Here is a 23,618-nt window from a genome sequence, read left to right on the forward strand (position 1 = left end):
ATCAGCAGTGGCCATGTGTATTCTTTTGCCTTTTTCTCTTCTAAACACGCTATACGGGATGCACAGGAATTACAGACAGAGGATCTGGCCTGGCATTGTCCCAGGGCTGCTCCTCTTGTTCACAGACATATCACACTGCCCTAAGGCCACTTGCTGTTTGCTTACCTGGTCATTGTAGCTCTCCCACCATTCCCCATACTCCCTTTTGGGGTGAAACACTCTATTTCCGACTTGTGCGGGGCCAGTCTCCTGCCTTTGTACCTAATAAATCACGACAACAACAGGAGCAAACAGAAAGAGGTGATTGTGTGCTCAGCTTTCTGTGACAGCTGCTGTGAAAAGGGCCATGCACATAAAGGTTACTGTGGCGGTGGTGGGTTATAGTGCAAAGCAGCTGTGGGGGTGGTGGAATTACTGCATAAATCCCCAGACCTGTGCTAGAGCAAATGAGGCTATGCAGGAGAGGTGCTCACCATTTTCTTTATATATACACATATGTACACATATAGGAGGAGCTAAAAAATTCTACAGAATAAATAATATGCTAACGTTTTGTCTTCGGTATTTTTTGGAGTTAGACCAAAATGCTTGGCTAAACAGTTTAAGGGAAACAACACTTAAAGTAAGGATCAGTGAGAAATCAGCTGGTAGCCACATTCTCAATCCTAACTCAATCTCTTTCTCTGATTCCTCATCTCTGAAAAAATTGACTTGCTCCTCTGCCTGTCAAGGCAAGAACCAGTGTAGCTGATTGCTTGGATAAAATTTGTGTGGGCTCACAGTTCATGTAATGAATGGGCCTTCCTCTCTCCGCTAGCAATAAAAGGAAGCTAGATGACTTACTGAGAGATACAGACATAAATTCCAATTAAATCAATTTAAATCCTAGAGCTCAGTGCAGTACTGTGAATGTTTTAAATTCCATACCTTGCACTTGGATGAAAAATTCACTTGGATAAATGGTTTAAATCTTGAGGATCTAACTAATCCCTGAATAGGATACCAGGATAAGACCTGGTCATTGTTTACTCTCTGAGCAATTAATTGGGATTTGAGCATTGAAGAGGTCTTATGTTGGCTCTCTTCCCAGTGGTGAATTTCACCCTAATTGTACAAATTATCCTGCTAGATATATATATATATTTAAATGTTTTAATGAAACTTGAGGAAAATGCCTACAGATGTCTTCTCAAAGTGTTTGTATTATCCCATTCCCACATGCATTGTGGATATTGAACACACTTCTGTATGGAAGCTTGCACATTTTAACACTGCTAACATAATGGAATAAATTACTTATTTATTGCTTGTCCATTAACATGATCTAGATAGCAAAAGTTACCTCAAGGTGAACAGCCCTGTAGAAGAGAAATGACCTAAGTGCACACAAAGTGAGGCTGAACTTTGGATGCAGTTATAGCAGACTCTCAGAGGCAGAATACATTGCATAAATAACTGAGGAAGAAGCTTAGTGAATCTGAGGGTGAACCGGAGACAGTAAAATGAGGTGTGCTCAGTGCAAAGAAGTCCTTTAATTTACAAATTATAACCTTACTGAAAGGAGGAACAACAGGAGCTTTGCAGACTGGCTGCCAAGGTTTCAGTGCAATCCAGCGTGCAGTATATGCAGTGCTCCCAGATAGGCATGAAGCTTGTGCAGGGCACATAAATATTAAATGGAAGTCGATTCCTAGAGCAGAGGAAAAACTGGAGGAGCTTACAGAGTAGATGAATTCACTGGAAAATACAAAGGAAGTCAAGCTGGATCATACAAATTCAACTGGGATAGCCAGAGAGGAAAAGGAAAGAGAAAAGAATGTGTAGAAACTTCACAGGAAAGGAAATAAAGTTGGGGTGAAGGTGTTAGACATCAAAGAAAGTAGAGTTTAGGAAAAGTGGGAAGGAGAGAGTTACATTTAGACCCGATAACCAAAAGAGATACTTTGTGCCCTGCAAGACAGAAGGAGAGTAAGACTAAGGAAAGGAATTTGGAGACTCTAAATGCTCACAATAAGATGAGTACTGAAAAACAGCCAACAGAAGGAAACAAGAGGTGAGTGACCTTGGTAACTCCATCATGAAGAATCCCTGGTAAGGGTGCATGTGATCCAGACAGAGAAACCCCACAAATTGCCCACTTCCCAGTTGTTAGTGTAAATTTCACTGCCCTTAAAGTCAGCAGAGAGACTACTATGAATCTCTCAAGTTTTTCCATCCACTCAAGAGCAAATTCCACCATCAGAAATCATATGTTGCCACAGAACGCCTCAAAGCTTTGAACCATAGTAACTGCTCCACTGCCATTAATTCAGTGCTAAATATCCATGTCATTATGAAAACAGTGACCTAACTCTAATCGACGATTCTAGTGTGCAAAGTGCATGTAACCAATGCATGGAATCTGCAAAGTTCTTTGGGTGACTATTCTGGAAAGGAACAGCAGAGGTTCTGCAGAAAAAGGGCTTTCAGACCAGATAAAGGACATAATTTTGCTTCAGAATGTCTTGCATTAGAAGAATGTCCCCTTCCTGGTTGTTAAAACAAATGATTGTTTTAAAAGATTTAATGTGAGGAAAAAAATAAAACAAGCCCTCAAACATTTCTTCACAGTTGCCATTAAAAATGCTAATGTGAAAAATAATTTGGTTTTTCGGCTGGTGTATGGAAGAGGCATAAAACACTATATTTGAGCAGCATTTACAAGAATAGATTTTTCTTTGTCAATTCTAGGACTATATATCGATTAGAAAAGAGAAATATTTCTGTACAGAAAGGCAGCTACTGAAGTCTGTTGAAGGATTTAAAAGATTTTGGGTCACTTTTAAGTGTTTTTTTGGGGTCTTTGAGTGTGACATTGTGGGCTATGTAATTTTTTTTTTTTTGCACAGGATGAGTTGTCTTAAGAAAAATGTTCAATATGTTTTATAAGTAGTGATTAGTGATAGGACATTTGGGAAGTAATCCCCAGTGATTCAATCACTGCAGTGCTTGTCCATTAACCAAACACTGTTGCGTCACTCTATCTTACACAGCAGCGCCCTGCACTCTCCAGGCGATCAGTAGATACAAGGAAACTTAATCCTGCACAGAGAGAAACAGTGCCAGCACTTGATGTACATGTGATACGTGGCAGGAACTGCCAGTGGGACTGCTTGGGTTTGAAGGACTTTCCTTGCCTTCTCATCTTCCAACAAAACTCCTCTTGTGGACCAAAACTGATAGATGCTATGGGAAACAAAGGGGGAATATGGGACTCATCATCCTGAATGAGACCACTACAATGTTGTGGAAACCAGTTTTAACATGTAGTCTTTAGATATGGATTTTATTGAACTATGCCTATACTTTAGAACCATGAGCTGGTGTCCTGGTGGTCCTTCTCACTCTAACTTCATGTTAGAATGAGACCCAAGTGTGCTCATGGCCCCTTCTGGCCCTGGTCTCTCCTGTTTTCCATGCAGAAGGTCTTGGATGGACCAGCAGTCCATTCTATATGGCAGTAGATGTGCTATCTGGAGGATGTTGCTGGGCCAGACCTGGAAGATGTGCCATAGCCCACATTTCTGTATAGTTTGGTCAAAACTTGGTCAAATTCTTGATAAACAGTCTATGGGTAGAATGTTGTAGTGATACACAGTTCCTGTTAGAATGTCCACACTACACTGGCTGAGAAAGGCTACCCAAAAGACAAATGGTTGCAATAGTGAAAAGCAGTTGCTTCAGATAATCCATCCTCTGGAAAAAAGAAAAAAAATCTAGCTATTGGAAACTGACTTTTACTCGTAGACGTATTTTTTTTTACTCTCCCCTTTTTTCAGTAGGAAGTTTAAAAGATGTCTCAGAATACTCTTTTTTTAAAAAAAAAAAAACAGTGCAAAGCAAAGGTAATTTGCTGTGTTGAAGATGGAGAGCTGTCATCAATCCATATTTCAAACGCAACCTCATACTGCATTGCAGAAATGTTATTAATTATTGAGCACCAAATGTGTGCTTGGCACTGCTAAGCCCAGAGGAAGAGTGTAGCTCTAATCAACACAGGAGCAGTGTCGTAATGAAACTGTACCTTGCAAGGGTGGAAAAAGTGATGTTTCCACAGAAACACTTCAGAGGTGGGAGGGTTTAGGGCCATATTTCATTGTAGGGCAATGGTTAATGGCATATTGGGAACATAAGTTCAGGATGACAGTGACTAATTTCTAAGATCCTTGTTAATTAATGAGACTCCAATTTTTGGTCTGAGATACTGAAAATGGTGTTAAGTGTCTAAAATTCTGAATCAAGCTTTTCCCCACAAGTTAACAATAATCAAATAAGGTAATATCTATTACAAATTTCAATCCTGAACTTCTTATTTTGGCTATTTTGAAATAAACCTGAAACAAGACTTTTTTAAAGCCCTGAAAGATAAAATTAATGGAGACGAGAAGGGAAGGGAAGGAGAGGAGAGGAGAGGAGAGGAGAGGAGAGGAGAGGAGAGGAGAGGAGAGGAGAGGAGAGGAGAGGAGAGGAGAGGAGAGGAGAGGAGAGGAGAGGAGAGGGGAGGGGAGGGGAGGGGAGGGGAGGGGAGGGGAGGGGAGGGGAGGGGAGGAGATGGGATTCAGAAAGTTTTACAGTGTATTGAGGAAATACGGTCTTTTTAGTTTTCATGATTTTCACAGAATGTCTTCAATGTGAATATGCCTGGAACTTGGACAGATGGCTGAACATTAAAAAGCCATTGATGTTTCCGGACTCAGTTAAATATTTTGATTATCAGATCTTACATACAAATAGTATTATTCACCTGTGATATTACTTGGTCTTGATATTAAGAAATGGTGAAGAACTTGCATTTCAAAGCAGCAGAGATAAGGCTGGACTTATCTTTCTGGGTAAGAAAAAATATATATGAAGATTTCTGCATAAATAGTGAAGAAAGAAATACAAAAATATTTAGCACTGTAACAGTATGGGCTGCTTTGAACTGCAAAAATACCATGTTCATGAAAATGAGTTCTGTGAGACTGGTCACGATCTCTTGACATTGCATCACATCACACTGAATACTTTTAAAGGAGTCTCAGCTTATTGTGTGACATTTTCCCATTTATATAATGGCTAAAATAAATTTGTTTTGTATTTTTGAAGTGCAGCATATTTTCCTTTTTTTTTCTTTTTCTTTTTTCTTTTTTATTACAGCTTATTCTAATTAGACAATCATATGCAATTGCAGCTACCAGAATGTTTATTTACCTTCTGCCAAAAAGAGGATTTCTGAAATGCTGGACAAACCATAGTATAGAATTTTTGTACATTATGGTCTTGTTTACAAAACACTTATTGTTCTATCCATTCTTCACATTATATTGAAATTCTGTCATCTCTTCAGGTATATACAAATAGAGATGCCATAGGAAGATGTCATTATTTTATTTATTATTTCCTTCATTATGTTGAAAAGGGGAGCTGCACCTCATTTGCTCTGAAGCATTTTAAATGTTAGAAACTTCTCTAGGTTTGTGAAATGGATGGATAGCGATCTGCTTTGCAATGCCTTACCTTGACATTGTTTTAACATGACATTTTTAAATTTTGCTGATTTACAAGAAAACTTTCTCTTTTCCAATGCTTTTTATTACTTGCATCTGTTATGCTATGCTGTATATTTAATTTATTAACTCTTTTTTGTTTTCTAATGTTTTACATCTTTAGATTTTTAACCTTTCTTTTTCTTTTACCTCATCATTGCATTGTGGCCTGTAAAATTATTTTTTGTTTGTTTATTTTTACAATGTGTAATTGTATTGTAAGTCATCAGCTGACAGTAAATGGGATAATCACCACAATATATAATACTATAATCAAAACTGCAGCAAGTTAATAGAGAGTTTTGTGTTTATATACTTTAAAGGACACCTGCCTTGAATTTCAGTCCCAGTTGTTAAAAAAACATCTGTAACCAAATGCAGCTAAGTCAGCTGAAATTAAAGCTCTACCAGTCCTCATGAACTTCCAGTATTCAAATACAAATATTATTCTTTATAATTCATACAGGTATTTCCATAGTGGCAGCGTGACCCGTGTCTTGTCTGGACCTTGCAAGGAGGGTGGATGCCCCAGTCTTCCTTTTGCTAAATTAGTTACAATGCCAGTTCTTGTCAAAGTTTATGCTGGAAAGAACCATAAGTTCCTTCAGTAGATAAACCTGGGCTCAGGTCTGATGACAGTTTGCAACAGGATCTACATCAAGCATGTTAATGGACATCAGACCATCTTCACGGTTTGTCTGGGTGCCCTTCAGCATGACTGAAAAGAAAATATTGATGTAGTATATGGTAGCATTTATTTGTCACCACAATTTTTGAAGACAGACTTGAAGATGGAAAAAAAAGGTAAAAGGGGTAGACACTGCTATTAAAAACCACAAATTCCTTCTAATGTCTTTATTCCCCTAAAAAAACAAACCAAACCAAACCAAACCAAACCAAAAAAAAAAAAACAAAAACAAAACCAGAAACAAACTACTGGGTCCCTTCTTAACTGTTCTTTCCTTTTCCTTTTTCTTTTTTCTTTTTTTTTCTCCTTTCTTTTTTTCCTCCCTTATTTTTCCTTTTTTTTTTTTTTTTTTTTTTTCCTGTAGTATACTAGCAAGACTGCATTTTGCAATCCAGAGCATATTTGTGTAAGAGCAGGCAGGGAACTATTTACAACATAGTTTAATTTGTACAGTTCACCTATGATATTTGGTTCAAAATGATGGAGACACTGTCTTAATAATATAAATAATTCCAAAAATTAAGCTTGAATACTTGTGCTCAATTAATGCTGCCAAACAATTTATATCAGTCAAACTGTATTTCACTTAAATTTAAGTTGAGGGCAAAACTGAAAACAACAAGACTAGCACTGCACATAAATTAAAAATCATTGTAATCAGGGCATTCAAGAATATCAGTTCATTATACAGATGGAATGTTTTAGCAGCAATTTATCAAAATCTTTCAGACTTTGTACCTTTTACTGAGTTTCATAAAATATTCTTCAGTCATTTCACAATATCTGAAGTTTAATTAATCACAGCATCAGACCTGTCCAAAAAGACAGCGGGACTAATTTATTTAGGGAAAAATGAAGGACTCAAATTATTCAGTAATCTTGCAATCTAAATTTTTGTAGCATATTAGATTAAAATAGTTCTGAGTGATCCATTTGGGAACTGTTTCATTAATAAATGAAGATTAATCAGTCAAAAGGATAATGACTTCCTTTTAAAAGTCAAAGATATTTTCCTGCATGCATGAAAATTATTTTCTAGCAAGGCTATAAAGCAAACCAATAATATCTTGTTGTGTCATTATGGATATCACTTTTTTAAATAAGAGCAATACCCTTTGATCCAAACTTAAATTGGTACCTGTTCTAATGAAATGACATTGTGTAAGAAGCTTAACCCTTACTTTTTTGCCATTGACTCATAGTACAAAGCCATCTTAACACTTCAGTGCAATTTGCAGTAAATGGTTCCCTTAAACAGCACCTGTAGAAATTAACATTTTTTGGGGTACATGATGATTTCTCAGTGACATATTTTGCCTTACAGTAATCTCTACTCTTGTTTTCTTCAGCACTTTAAGTTTTCAGCTTTCACAGGAATTTCTTGCATTGAGATGAGCAACGTCTAGAAGCTGGTCACTGCTACACTGCAAAGCTAATAATAAAGGCCTGGTGGATGAAGCACTTGTGGGTACAAGAGATGCAGCTTGGAATCTCTCATCTGCCATTATCTGGCATTAAAAAGCATTGTTCTTTTCACCAGGCTAGAAAATAACCTTCCGCTTTTTCCAATCAGTATTCATTTTATACAAGATAGAATGGCTCCACCAGGCTCCCTTAAGAAAGGAATCCATACTGGCATAACTGACAGGTTGCTGATATAACTTTGTATGAGAGGTGATACAACAGTCCTGAGATCAGTATCGTGAGGTTACAACCTCTTCTATATTCAGTTTCATAATTCTATGAGTAAACCAGAGCAACTACCTGAAGAAACTGCAGGATCAATGGTTTTTATGAAGTTTGTGACTGTCATTCTACAGATTGAGAAAGTTGTGTTTTCCTTCGTTTTGCGAAGCAATGGACTGAATGGAGTGTTCTTAGTGTACTGTGTTACCATCAGATCAGTAGGAGTATCTCAGTCCGCTGGCTCTGAAGATGGTGAATATGAACCTATAACCCATGCCCTGACAAAGTCTGGTAAGTAAGAAGTTTTAACAAATTAGTTTGGAAGAGAAGTGTATTGTTCTTTTATCATCATTCAAAATGTGTCAAAGAAATTGTTCAAGCTACATAAAAATGAAGTCAAAACTGGCACTTGTACTGTAAGAACTGTGTCCCAGTAGAATATGCTGTAGCAGAACCTCATGATCAGTATCTTTCTCAATGGCCATACATGTGAGGAATGCGAACCAGCTTCAGCTTTCCACAAAACTCCCCCAGATTTTCTTGTACTCCAACTTCTTTACAGGACTGAAAGCTTCGTGTTAAATAAGAGCCCTTTTTCATCCCTCAGGCAACTTATCTTCCTGAGGCATAAGGAACTGGAGTCTCTCACATTTACACCTGAAATCCTCATGCTGACAATGCACGCACATATTCTAAAAACATTTGGTCATGGCTTGGGGGCCATGGATTCAAATTTATCTACTTATTCAAAGATGTGGCTTTCAACTGGTCAAAATTTGATATCTGGGCAACAGGAATTTCATGCATTGCATCCTGGAGTCCCTTGGCATAGTGTGTGTAACAGCGGCAGAGGTTTATTCTGATGGGGATTCCCATTTGTCTGCGAACTCAGTGTCTTCCTGGGGCTTTTCTAATAATGCAACAGCAGTCATCAGACCTCGAAGAAGTTGTTGAAACAGCTAAGATTACTCAAGCTCGTTCAAGCCTGAAATTGTTGGTTCATTTGTTTTTTGAGTGCTTTAAATGGATTCCAGTCAGATTCAGAATTAGAAGGAATGTTGGAAAAATTTTCCTGAGGGAAAAAAGGGTGGGCATGCCTGGGCAACAGATTAAAAATACTGCTCAGTCCTTTTGCTTAAATGAAAAATGACTTTTAGCAATCTTAACTCATTTAGAAGATGATAATGTCTTATATTGTTTCAGGAGAGTACTTTTGCCTTGTACTGGGCACCTACCAGCTTCTGTCTTTTGAGAATGTCATAGAAGAAACCTGAATGCCTCCCACATCATCACAGGGACCATGGACAACTGGCAGTTAAAAAAACCTGCAGCTACCTAATTCTTTTCTTCTGTTTCTCACTGTCACTGAAAATATAAATAAATAGGAAAGCATTATTAATTATATCTCTATTCTGCAAGCAGAGAGCCTTACCTGGGGATTGCAAGGGTGTTATCTGACCGCACTCTTCTTTCAGAGGTTCCTGCCCCACTGCCTGAACAGCTCTGCTGTTTGTGTCTAGGTCACAGTTTGATATCTGGAATGGTGCCAGGTTCCTTTTGGTTTTCCTATGCCATGCTACAGGCTAAAACGGTGCAGACTTTGCTGCTGAAGCAACTGAACAATGCTGAAGGTGGGTTGGGGACCTCCGAAAAAAGCAGCTAATGGCAGAAACCATTGTGGCATCCATGACCAACAGTGACTTGAGAGGAATTTAAAGGGCAGCGATAAAAATATTTGTAGGATTTTTAAGACTTCTTAGTACATATATGTGGCAGAGACAGAGTATTTAGGATTGTTTTTAACACTTTACTGATTACTCAGAACAGTTAATCATCTACCTTAAAGGAAAGCTAACTTTTCTATAGCTAGATAGAGAGAGATGCATGTGCTCAAAGAGTCAGGATATGTAAGCTTGGAAAACAGAGCATGTATGTTTTAGGTCATTTAAAGACATGTCCCAGAAAAGATAAACACCTACAGTTGTATGGAATCTAGGGCTAAGATATTAAAAATGAAAAATAAACTTTGGAACACCTGTTCTATCTCCCAGGCCAAGTTTAGCATGACTGAGACTTTTTCATGTGCTGTTCTGGCTAGAAATATCATAGTAGCAGGTCTTGTAGCAGAAATATACAGTCCTTATCTTAACAGGATATAGAGTTATTTGAGAATGAGGAAAGGATAAATTAGCTTTGTTTTGGACTCTTGCAAAAGGGCTGTGTAACATATATGATAATAGTTCCTGGGACATTAAGGTAAGATTTGCTCAATTTATGTATGACCTTATGAAACTAATTGGTAACATAACTGGGAACAGAAGGTCCGGATGCCTCTCTACTCAAGTTGTGTATTTTTGACTCCAGCTATGTAGTGTTCAGAATTCTTGTCTGGTTTGGTAGCCTTACTTTTAAATCAGGGTAGAATATCTTTTGGTGAGTACTTCTGAATCACAGTAGTCTACATGAAATGGTTTTCATTTCATTAGGTAATTAGTAGTTTTACTCTCTCTCTCTACATATTTCAGTATGTGAAGATTCATTCCAACACATATCCAAAGCTTCACTGAGTTTTATTAATTGAAGAACACACCATACAAAATGTCTTTTAGGACCCTAACAGATGCATTGCTTTATTTAGGTAAAAGCAATCTTGTTATCTGTAATTTTGCAGCTGATGTGAAAGCTCTGAATGGAGCATTGGCATTATCTGTTTGACAATGATTTGATGCAATACTACACTGTGCTATAAATTAGTGTCAGGAAGCAAAATGCTAATGATAGGGGCCCTTCTATGCACTGGTGACTTAAATAGAATGTTTCTTTAAAATTCAGCAGTGACTCACTCTTTTAAATAAAACCCCTCTGAGCTATTTAAATAATGCCATGTAGCTCTACTGCATATTTCCTTTGATTCTGAGTACTTCACTGTTTACTTGAATAACTATCCAAACAAAATTTTAAACATTTTACTGAATGATACCTCAAAACATATTACTTTATGCTACACAACTTTTTAAAACAAATGTTTGAAAATTAAGTAAAATGGTCAGCTTCTGTTTTCTCATGCTCTACAGTGAGCAAAATTGAAGCTGAATGTGGGTTTCCGTTCTTAGAGATGATATCAGACATAGATGAAGTTCTTAGGAGCATTTTAAATTTACTCAGCAAATTTCAGGACTCTGTTTTGTTTTCTTTCATGCAACCAAATAAGCATTAATTAGAGAGACTTTCCCATGACTGATGGAACCAATTTGCTATTGGATTCCCAAATCCTTCAGGTACATATTGCCTGAGCACTGCTAAACTCACTGGCACCATCACAGTTTAACCAGCTGATGATTCAGACATAGGCATTTAGGAGTGTTTTTGTTGCAGTTTTAAGTGTTGATGAACACTACTGATGACATGAAAATGTTTTTCCAGGTTTCAAACAAAATGCTCTGGCTCTTTATATCTAGGCAAATAATGTCAATGCATCAGCTTTGTGCTGCCTTTTCATTCCTACACACACATATTGGACACTTTCAGTGCTCTTAAGGATTGAAGACATTTCCAAGACAGCGCTATTGAAAAAGAAACCACTGTCAATGATGACTTATTATGTTCTGTTAATAACTCTCTACTGCAGGTGTTATCTACACATTGAGGGGTATAAAGAAATGGAAACAGAATCCTCAATAAGAAGAAAATACACTTTGTCTTTTAGGCTATTCAATAGCAGGGTACAGAAAAAACATAGAACAATATCTTTAAAAATTGGACCTTAACAGATGACTAACAAATCCTTCCCAAGCCCAAGATCTTCCTATCATCTATAACTTCAACTTGTTCAGTAAAAAAGTTGTCAGATGGAAAATGATCTCTGCAGCAAAACTGAGGAAAAATAATAATGTTCTAAAAGAGGAAGAATGCCTTCCTTTTGAGGACATATGAAGAATGCCTCTTTCAGCTGGCCCAGAAGTAGTTATAGGACTTCTAACTTGAACATCCCAGCTTGTTCAGGCATACAGACAGAGGCTGTAGAAAGGGTCATTTCAGGTAACCATCTCTTAAAGTAATATAGGATTTATCATTTTAAAATTGCATCCTACTCTGCACCTGGAAATGAACTGGAAGATACAATTATTAACAGATCACAGGTGTAAAATATCTTGTAATAGGCTGGTAATTTCTGTACCAATTCAAAGTCACTGAAAGATGAGCATTAGCAATAATCTGACAGAAACAAATCATCACTTTGGCATAATCTGTCCTGTAAGTATTACTAATAAAATCCTCCCTTGAGTCTAAATTGTGGTTCACACAAAATGGAAGTATAAATTTCCCTCATTCCATGCCAACTTCGGTTGTGAACAATGACATGTCTGGAAATATTCATATTATGAATGCTAAAATCCATGTGCATTTCAGGGAGGAGCAAAATCTAGCTATTTGCCACAGAATCTAGCTACTTGTCACTTATAAGCTAGACATATAGAGCTGAGGAATGACAAAGCTCTTTCTCTGCACTTTCATATAGTCAGAATTATTTGTTTACGTCAGCAATTAAATAACCCAAATCATCCCCATAGCACTGTTATCAAAAGTAAAAGGGATCAAAAGATGAAAATGAACCATTGCATTGAGTGCACTTCTATGTGTTCTGTCTATGAAGGAAGACATTATTTCCACTCCAGAGTTCTCCTTTCCCTTCACTATTTACTTACTGTAATTTTTATATACTGAGCATACAAGTTGTCTTCATGATCACTGAGTTCAAGTAATTCCTTGGGAAGAAACAAATAAATATCTTGCAAGGAACTATCTGTTCAATGGCGGGAAGGATAGCAGGAGCAGGGACTGTGAGCTCCTGAATTTGTTGGAGTTAGGAGGATGAATACAGAAAAAGGTATCAAGAAAGGTAAAGAAGAGAAGATAGGTAAGGGTAAAAAGAAAGAAAGCAGGAAGAGATAATATAAGAAAGGAAAATCAAGGGAATAGGAGAGAAAATTGTGACAGAAGAGTCATGTGAAATAAATCCTCAGATGCCTGGGAGTAGCTGCTCATGATGCCACTTGCATTTATTACTCCATCTTGATTATGTAGTATAGCAGCAACCCTATTGTCTTACTGCTGTGACTAGAGGTAAAATACAGACACTGTGCAATTCATTCAGGGGGGAGAGCTTGTAAATAAGTGCATTTGGGACAAGGCAATAAGTTATATTTCTTGTTGTGTTGTTTTTTTCTGCTAAGATCTTGTTTTCCTCCCTGCATTAAGTGTACAGTTGACACAGCCAGTATTTACAGCCTTATAATTGTTTTCCCATTGCTCTGTCCCCAGTTTTTGCATGGCTTTTTAACTAAATCAAACCCAAAACTGTTACAGATGTGAGAGGACTCATTCTTCTCCCCGTGTGGAGGCAAAGGGAATTAATATATTTCCCTTTGTCCTTCCACTATTAGTAACTCTCATAAGACCATACTTGCTTTCCCACACTCCCACATTAGCAAACTTTACCTAAGGGTTTCGCCAGATGATCCCCTTCTTTTCCACAGGTTCACGAGGCTGCTTGAACGGCTTGCAGCTGAAGATGATTTTCCATCCCCTACATGCATGCGGACCACAGTCGATGTGGTGAATGCGCTGCGTACGTTCCTTTCAGGCTTAGCGAGGATGATATAGACCTTGGGCACAAACATACAGCCAAGGGCCACCGTGGCACTCAGACTCACTGAGAAACACATGGTGATTATCTTGTAGTTGCTTCCAAAATATATTGGCACAAAAGCCAGCCAAATGATGCAGGTGGTATACATTGTAAAGGCAATATACTTTGCTTCATTGAAATTAGCTGGGACATTTCTTGTCTTAAATGCATAAAAGGTGCAACTCAAAATTAATAATCCATTGTATCCAAGGGGAGTTACAACACCCAAGTTGGTGGTGTTACAGATCAGGTAGACTTCTCGGATGCTTGGGTAATCATGCATTATATCTGGTGGCTCCATTATAAAGAGGGCAACAATTATGCCTAACTGTATACATATCAAGATAAACGCAATAACCAGTTGGGCACAGGCACTCATGAACCTAGGTTTCTTTGTACAAATTTTCTTCTTGCTTCCAGCCAGGATTCTTGCAATACGGTTGGTTTTAGTTACTAGAGCAGAATAACTCATAGCTGGAGAGAGGCCGATGCCAATTCGTTGAAGATAACAGTAAATCTGTTGAGGTTTTGCAATCAGGCAGAACGTGCACAAGTAACCCAAGCAGATGCCAGCTAGAATGATGTAGCAAAGTTCTCGGCTGGATGATTTGACTACTGGGGTATCACGGTACATTATGAATATAGCTGTAACAAACAGGGTGGCCAACAGTCCCAGACATGCAAAAACAACTGCTGCAATTGGTTCAGGATCACCCCATCTGAGATACTGGACTGGGATGAGGTCACAACCTACAGAAGAAGAAAAAAATAAGGTAAACTGAAATGCACAGGAGTGAGATTATTTAATGATATAGTTACAGATTTTTCTGATATTTCTCTTCTTTTTGTCTTTCAGGAAGGTGCCATTATAATGAGTGTAGGCTATAATTACATTAATATAATGTCACAATAAATACTTTTCAGTGACAGCTGATTTCAGTTATACAGTTTATCTGGAATATAACATAATGACTGAAAATATGGCCAAACCGATTATGATAAGTCACCTTTCTTCACAGTGAAATTTTATTTTAAAATTCTTTTAAATATAGTAATTTATGAGCAAATTTCAGAATCAATTTGCATTACCATGGTGCAAAATGCTTCAGAGTTGTCTGCATACTACATGCACTTACTGAAGCAGATGTCAGTCCTATTGGTTATACTGTACACTATGAAGGATGTTGACACTTGTTAAATAATTATGGAGGGGAATCATATAGATTCTAGCTGTCAAGAAAAACAGTACTTCTTTAACAGTCATGCTACCTTTTTTCTAAAAAAAATTTCAGGGATCAGAGTTGCAAGTGATAGGTAATTTGGGATGGTGCACCCTGCTGTCTTATTCATCTGTCATTCATCCTTTTGAGACTTCTGAGGAATTAAAGCCTCATCTAACTCATGAAATCAAACTGAAGTCAATAAATTAGTGTCACAGTTCAACTAAAAGAGTGCAACCCCACCTAAGGACACTTCTTTTTCAGTCCATGTATAGATTTTAACAAATCATTCTATGTAAATATGTCATAGAAAATTAAAGAAGCTTCTCATTCCACAGTGTGCAGATCAACAGACAAGAGCAAAAGTTGGCAGAAAACTTGTTGCTGACTTCCCTCGTCCATCCCTCCTTTCCTTTTGCACTGTAAAGACTGGATAGCTCTGGAAGCCAAAAAGAGTAAGGAGGGAGGACCTTAACCCTCTGAACTGCAGCTTCATGACAATAGTAGACATGTTGGCATTGCCAGCCAGGGCAGGACTGTTGGAAGGAGATGATAAACAGAAAGGAGGAAATGCAACTATACTTGTATTAAGCTTGAATAACCTTGATGGCAAAATCAAAATGATTTCAAAATTTAGGACTGTTGTAATCAGGTTGCTGACTTCTGGGTAGGTGAGACAGAAGAGTGTCAACCTGACACAGGGTGAGTGGTGTCAACTCACCCAGGGTGTTGGAGCACTGTGTTCTCATATCTGTATTTTCAGCAATGAGGGTAATCAGGATGAGACACTGTCTGACGGGCATCTGGATGCCAAGCAATCCAAATTAATTAGGGAACCTGGGACCTCAATGACTTGAGGAATGAGAGTAAATGTAGACATCAGGACTATAATTTAGGAATTTCTACATGCAAGATCTACTCTTTGTCTTTTCCTTTATTTTAAGTAGAGTTCAATTTTTTTCCAAAGCTGTCACTGACATTCTTATTAGTAAAAATCATTCCATGAAACAGTATGGGTATATAGTAGGATTAGCTCCTCTCTTCTCCCAGTATTTCTGTATTCTGTATCTCTACACAATTAATATTATCAAAAATATAACACCTAGAATAAGGTCATATACTCAACAGATTGTGTGGCAAAAGTACAAGGCAGATAGTTCTGTATTCTTGCAGAAATATCAGAAGGGTTAGGGTCAACAAATCCTTGACATTAGTGCAGATAAAGAATACAAATTGTCAGTCACTCCAGGGTAACAGAATTTTGCTCTTTGTTACCAAATGCAGATAAATTTGCCATCCATATTTTGACTGCTTTGGTGTGCAAAGCTTTCTGTTGCAATAATAAAGGTATTGCCATGTCTAAATGTAACAAAGACATTTAGATTTTTGTGATACACTCTCATTAGCATTAGTTGATTATACCTATTTGACTCCTGTTGGCTTTAAAGGGTTTACTTATTCAGTGTGGTATTTCATTCTGACTTCATCAAGATTAATGTAACACAGGTATCGCATTAATAAAATAAACATTTTATACTAATGAGAATGGTGGAAGAAAGGTGTATGCAGATATCCCCATGTGGGTTCTTCTCCAAGAAGTTTTATGAGTAAGTGACTTCTAAATCTATTTTTGATTTTACCAAAATGTAATCAATGTTCTGGGGAAACTATAGATTCCTGGACAGGAAGTTTGAAGAGACAAAGTCTTTACCTGACAGCTGGCCTTTACATGCAGACAGTGATACAGTGGCTGAATTTTGGTCAGTTGCTAATGTTGCGGAAGAGATGAATAATAACCAAATATTTCTCATTAGTTTCAGATTATTTTATGCCTTCATTGCTTTATTACTCTTTTTATATTCTCTTAATAAAATATCCAAAAAAAAAGAGTTGAAAACTTTTCCCTTCCCCTCCCCCCGCCCCATTACTGGGTACATTTTACAAGGAAAATGCTAGACTGGGCAATGATTTATTCTTCGACTGAGATTTAACGACTGAATAGTCTTTGTAAATCAATGATTGATGAGGCTTTCATATAATAGACTTGCAACTAATGGTTTCTGATGATGGAACTTTGCAGAAAGGAACAACTAGATCAAGTAGAAGAAATATGGTAAAACAGCACTGTGAGTGTTCAGGTTACATTGATGGACAGAATTATACCAACACAGAAGCTAAAAAATGGTTACACAAGATGAACTTATCCCTATCCCCTAAATATGTATATGCTCAATCATCATTTGGACAAGATCCTGCCCCACAGTCCACCTCTCACTCTTCATCAACATCTCCAAGCACCTGGAAAGTCTTCTCTCCTAACTGGCTCTAGAAATCCAGGTGGAACAGAGCCAGCAGCCTTGCCTTGTGGTCCTTGCAGTGCGCTGAGGCAATCTTTGGCTTGTGGAAAGGCTGTTAGGAGCCAGTCCAATTTGGAGCAGGTGTAGAATTGTTCTATTTTGCCCTCAAGAGTTCACTGTTTCTGGGACTGGAACCTCAGTAATATTGACATAAAACTGCTTCTCTGTTTTTCTGGCCAGAAACATAACCAGTGGAAGGAAGGAACTAGATATCCAGGGGTTTAGTAACATGATACAAAAAAAACCCCAGAGTCCTGTTTGGCTTGAGGGGACTGGGGAAAGGATTTCTTAAAAGAGTGTCAAAAATAATCAGAAAATTACAGATAAGGATGTACAAGGATTTTCTAGGAAAAATAAAAGTTCTGATATTTTGGAAAAACAATTGGCTGCTTCAGTGATGGGCTAAATAGTGCCATATATGAGGAGATGAGAACTCTTGAGGCCTTGACCGTTGTCATTGGTCTGTTAGTACCTTGCGCTCTCTTTATAGAACTAAACTTATCATTTATTTCTGATCTTTCATATTGCTTTAAAATTAGTTCTTTGGGGGAAAGAGTCCACAGATATGAAACACTGTATTATAGTCCATATTTTCTGAGAATTTGATCATGGCACTGTTTTGCTATGATAACCTTGACACATAAGAAACCTTACCATGGCCTCAGCATCCATATAACTGTATTAGCTTAGCACTGAAAATCCCTCTCATGGTAGAAAATATTAAATATATAATTAAACTAGTCCCAAAGGTAAACATGACAGACTAAGGCTTGTCAATAGGATGTGCTCTGGAGATGAAATTCAGTGAAATCTCTTAAGTCAACATCGTGAGCTAGAGTTCACTGAATCTGAACACGGAAAATAAAACTGGGAGAAAATTACTGCTGGTTAAGTGATTTCTAAATATTTTCCAGTGGGATGTGGCATCCTGGGCAGCGATTTAAATCCCTTGACAAAATACTTGGTTTTCTTGGTAACTTTTCACAAACCCTTCAAAGAATAACAGGAGTCCAAACACGAGGACTCAAACCTAACCAACAACCACATGTTGATTGTCAGGTAGAGTCTCCACATAGGATTTAGCACACATTATTCAAGTGTATTGATGCCATGCCATTAGACAGTTTTTTATTAATGCTCTGAATATTTCCCTATTTATAGTTTCAAAAGATGACAGAAGGGATATCTTGACTAGTAATTTGGGTTTTCACATATGGAGAGCTGAGATGCAAAAATGTAGGAGTCAGAATAAAGAACTACATGAAATCGGCAGGGTAGCTTTAATAATTACAATTTTATTCACTGTTTGGTTTTTGTTTGTGCTTTTTTTTGTTTATTGTTGTTGTTTGGTTTTTTTTGGTTGGTTGTATTTTATTTGTGTTTGTTTGTTTGTATGTTATTAATTACCCAAACTTGTAAGATGAAAGTGAGGATTACAGTCTCTAGAACCCTGGGTGGGAAAGCAGCCCTGTGATCTCCACGTGAAATATGGATCAACTGAAGTAAGAGAGGACATCTTTAACATTTTGGTGCAAAGTTCCGTTTTTTTGATAAACTGTTATGGTCACCAATCCTTTCCCCTGTTCTGGTGGGACCTTCCATAGCTGCTACAATAGCAGGACATGTAGAGGTGACCATATGCTCATTTCTTAGCTGCTGCAGCTCCCAGGCTGACAGGTGTGCACAACCGATGGATGCAGCTGAGGACTGTGTATGTATTTGTTCTGCCACCTCTGCAGGTCAGGAGTTGGGATGGGTCACATCTTAAAATGTGAAAGCTGGGGCATCTCTAGCTCAAGAGCCTAAAATAGTTCCTAGTAACTCAAATATACTGATTCAGCTGTACATTGCAGTAAAAGACAAGACCATGAATCTTAGAATAATATGTTAAAATTACTCTGTTACCACATGGGGAATGACTCCTTAATTACACAAATGCGCAGAATGACTGGTACAACTGATGAATTGCAGCAATTAGGTCCATCCTTATGTTAGCTCTAATGTTTTGATTTAAGTTTCACCAAGAAATGCTGGCTCTGTGTGTTGTAAATGTTTTGTTCAGAATATGTTGTGTTCAGCAAACTTTCCATAATGTAAGGCACAATTATAAGTGGATCCTTCTGGCTTTGTTGGCAAGTTCCCCTTCATCCAGCTCTGGAGCCTCCAAGAGCTGTTCATTGAGCTCATCATTCTTAAACCAGCTCACTTGCGCCTGAGGCATGTGTGTCTCATGTTGAAGACTTGGGGTGTAAATGGACTGGAAACTTGAATCCAGGCCTTACCTGCAACAAGCAATGGAGGGAAGAAAAGTCCACAAACCCAGTAACAAGGGAAGGGAGTAAATGACAGCCAGAGACCCTCATCATAATATCACCACCTGAACCCTTAAGTCATCCTCATCTGCTAGTGTGAGAGTGACTTATGGAAGCGGTTAAATTCCACTTGGAATAAGAAATGAAAAGGAAAGAGAAATACAGGGCACAGAAAGTCAGGGAGAAAATTGGACATTATGTCTGCTGAGGTGCATTTTTAACACTAAAAACAGCCAGATAAAAATTGTGTCCTTCATCTACCCTTGGTCTGAATTCCAGCCTTAAGAATTATAGTCAAAAGCAAGATCCTAACAATGTTTCAGCAGCAAAATCAATGTCAGCACAGGCTAAATTGTGTTCTGCCTTGTTCTCAAAACTGCCAGACAACTGTTGAAATTACCAATGGCTGTTACTTTATTGCAAGCAACAATACAAGAAAGTACTTTTATGGCAACAAGCAGTTACCGTTTGAAAATATTTCAGGCAAGAAATGAATGATTTTTTTGCGTGGAGGGGTGGGGGTCAGGATCCAGTTTTATGAGATTCCTAAGCATCAGAGCTCCATGGCTTCTGCCACCACCCAGAGCATCCCACTGCAGGAAGAGATGACCAAGCCCTGGTAGTCATCCACCAGGATGTGCTGTGGAACATAACCTCTGCACTGATCTCCATGGGTGGTTTACATGAACTGTGGCATTGTGTTGTCCCAGTTGGTGTCCAGAGCAAGGAAAGCAGCAGTTCCGAGCACCGTGTGCTCCCTGCAGCTCCCGTGGAGAGCATGGGCAATGCCCTCGGGATGAGGGAGGCACTCATCTTCACTTCTAGTGAGAAAGCCAGATCGGCATTCGCCAAATGAGGTCCAGCATCAGTGTTGTCAGAACCCTTTCAAATAGCTGTTCTGTTACTCAGAGGTGGGGTGTCTTTTTTTCAGTCCTTTCCATTCAAAGGTTGTTTGGATACTCCAGCTCTTACCTGACACTTTCAGACATGCAGACAAGATCATGATGTCACTATTCTGGGTTTACCGCCCTTTATTTGGTGAAAGCATTCTTGTAACTGTAGTAAAAATATAGATTTCTGATATTTTGCCTTATCCATAAATGGCAAATAAAACATTTCATCTGCTATAAAATATTTCAGCTCCTATTTTCTTTGGAATCCAATTAAGAAAATCAAATAGCCAGCATATTTGGAGTACATAGAGAACAAGAAAAATGTCAATACAGCCTGAAGAAAACCCTTCAATTAAATTAATATAATCTACTTTCTTTGCAGTCCCTGAGGTCACTAGACAAAACTTTGTTTCTGTTATTGTTGTATACTGCCCCTCAATCACAGAAAGAGGGAATAATTGCCTCTTTCCCACTTCAAAAATGTCCCTAAACAAGCACAAGGTATAGCTGGACCAAGATGTTCCTGCATCCATTGAAAAAGTTCTGAGATGCTGGACAAAACTTAAGTGATGTTTCAAACGTATCCTTTCCAAATGCAGAAGGTCATGTCCTCAAAGTTACTTGAGTTTCTTGAAGAATCAAAAAGCCATTCTCATCAAACTACTGACCAGTTCATTGCATTGAAGTTTGGTCCTCAGTTTTAAGAAATCCCCTTTATTTTTGTCTAAAAGTGCCTGGAATCTTTTACATTTCTCTTCCATCCACTGTGAATATAATACAAAGAAAGGCTTTGAGGAAAAGTGGAGTTGTTCACATATACTTCTGGACTTCAACCCCTAAATTTCTCCTGCTCTAATTGAATATATGACTCAACCACACTGGCCATACTATTGTGTGAAGTGTTACTGTGATATATGGATGTTGCTAATGCAATGTATGAGGAAGAGGAGGAGATACAGTAGATTGGAAAACACATCTTGTTACTAAAGCAGGAGGAAGAAAATTACTCGGGATGCATGTTGGGATGGTACAAATAAATTTGGAGAAAAGGAGGAGAATGACTAGTTTTTTGGACCAGGAGGAACCTGGTCCCTGTGGAACACTGCATGCACAAGCAACGAGGCTGAAATTTGTGAGGAAATAAAATATGGGCAGCTGAACATTCCCTTTCTCACCTCAGCTTTACTTCAAGATGGAGATATTTTCCAGTACTGATTTAATCAAGAGAAGCTCTTCTTCCCACTTGTCTTTCCCACTACCTTTGGACTTCCTGTTCCTTTCTGTACTTCAGATATCAAAGTTATTTTTCTTTTCTTAGAATAACTTTGTTTTCCTACATATATTGCATCCCTTCTGTCTTCTCCTCTCCTGCATCTGAATTCTAATATTCCACAGGTGAGTGAAAAAAAAAACATGAATCTCTCTTCCTTTCTCTGAACAACTTCCCTGCTGTTACACATTTTATATACTGAAGCTTGTGGCACAAAACTTATGCTGGTCATTGAACATAAGAAACATGGAGCAATGTTTTGTTGTATGAGCCAAGAAAGGATTCCAAAAGTGTTTTTATCCAAGTTCAGATCTCTGGCAGACAGTGAGGTGCAGCTCCACGTTGAAAGCCTTCTCACGCACCTGGCTGATACATTTACAGCACTCTCATCTGAAGGTGATCAACCAAGGAAGAATTATTCCAATGAGTTTTTTTGTATATCTAGCCTTGTGGAGCTGACATTACCTAAGACTTGGCTTTATCAAGCAGCAAAGAAATATTGACTGCTGCAGTATCAGATGCAGGGACATTTCAAGGAGACTTTATAAAACTGAAGGGAAATATCGTTGCCAGAATGCAAAATGCATCTCCCTCTCCTTACCTTTAATTCACATTTATTACCAAATCTTATTCTGTAAACAAGACCAAGAGGCAGATTTTTACAAGCTACAAAAATTAAGACTACAAATATGATCATCAAAAATACAGCCCAAAATATTGTATGGATTAGCCATAAATAGACTTTTTAAAATGTGGTTTTGATACAAAGCAAAATAAGACAAGATCCAACCATCATGTGAATGTTAAGTTAGGTGGGGACAACACAGCTCTGAAGCTATAGTGATGGGAGTTCTTTTTACCAGGAGTGCATATTGTATCAGCTGTGCTCATGGAGGCCAAGGGAGGTTTCAGTTTCCAGATATCTGCCTGACATATTTGTGCCTGGCTGAGGAACAAGGGTTAGATCTCCTGAGGCACATTGCTTGGCACTGATGTCAAGGGGTTGTTTTGTGTTTACATCAGCTTTGGTCTCTATAAAGGCTTATCATGCATGTCTAAAGCTAGATGAATTGTTCACAAAATGTAGCAGCTCATATAATAGACAAAGCGAATTGGGTTGACTAAAGACAGCTGCTGTCCTTTAAAATCATGAGAGCTGGGTGGAAAATCATTGACTCATCCTACAAGAGCTTTTGAGATGCCACTCGTACCCACTCTTCTGTTGTGAGAACAAAGTAAGACATTCAGAGGGTAAAACCTCACAGAAGCCCAGACTGACACCTTTCATGAGTCACGGCAAGGCCGTGGGGCTGCTGGAGGGACAGGGTCAGCCCAAAGCACAGAGCCCAAAGGCAGTCCTGGTGGCTGTTCACTCCACTTTCCTTTATGTAGAATCATAGAATGTCCTGAGTTGGAAGGGACCCCCAAGGATTATTGAGTCCAACTCCTGTCCCTGCACAGGACACCCCACAGTTCACACCGTGTGTCTGAGGACGTTGTCCAGTCTCTTCTTGAACACTGTCAGGCTTGGGGCCGTGACACCTCCCTGGGGAGCCTGTTCTAGTGTCCAGCACCCTCTGGGTGAAGAACCTTTTCCTAATGCCCAACCTAAACCTCCCTTGGCACATCTGCCAGTCATTCCCTTGGGTTCTGTCGTTGGTAAACAGAGAGAAAAGTTTGGTGTCTGCCCCTCCTCCTCCCCTTGTGAGGAAGCTGTAGCCACCATGAAGTCTCCCCTCAGTCTGCTCCAGGCTGAACAAACCCAGTGAGTTTAGCTGCTCCTTATACAACTTCCGCTCATGTATGTTGCATACATTCTAATTACCCAAACTTCACAAGGTCAGTAGGCATTTCCCATCAGTAGTGTTTCAGAAGTGGGTCCTCTGTAGGTTGATGAGGCACTTGGAGCAAGTTCCCTCCTACTTGACTCCTTTTT

General features: G+C 38.4%; 1 protein-coding gene across 5 annotated transcripts in view; it reads right to left on the bottom strand.

The window, feature by feature from the left end:
* Window positions 1-23,618, bottom strand: part of GRM5 (glutamate metabotropic receptor 5) — a 264,073-nt gene that overhangs the window by 14,964 nt on the left and 225,491 nt on the right. For 4 of the 5 annotated variants that reach the window (XM_071802656.1, XM_065832659.2, XM_065832643.2 and 1 more), the window contains exons 8-9: window positions 13,441-14,380; window positions 166-261 (exon numbers count right to left, since the gene is read on the bottom strand). In XM_071802656.1, coding sequence (XP_071658757.1) covers window positions 166-261; window positions 13,441-14,380 — 1,036 coding nt within the window. The remainder of the gene's footprint in view (window positions 1-165; window positions 262-13,440; window positions 14,381-23,618) is intronic. The other variant, XM_065832650.2, reaches the window with a different exon arrangement.

This window comes from Patagioenas fasciata, chromosome 1, assembly GCF_037038585.1.
Source record: "Patagioenas fasciata isolate bPatFas1 chromosome 1, bPatFas1.hap1, whole genome shotgun sequence".
NCBI lineage: Eukaryota > Metazoa > Chordata > Aves > Columbiformes > Columbidae > Patagioenas > Patagioenas fasciata.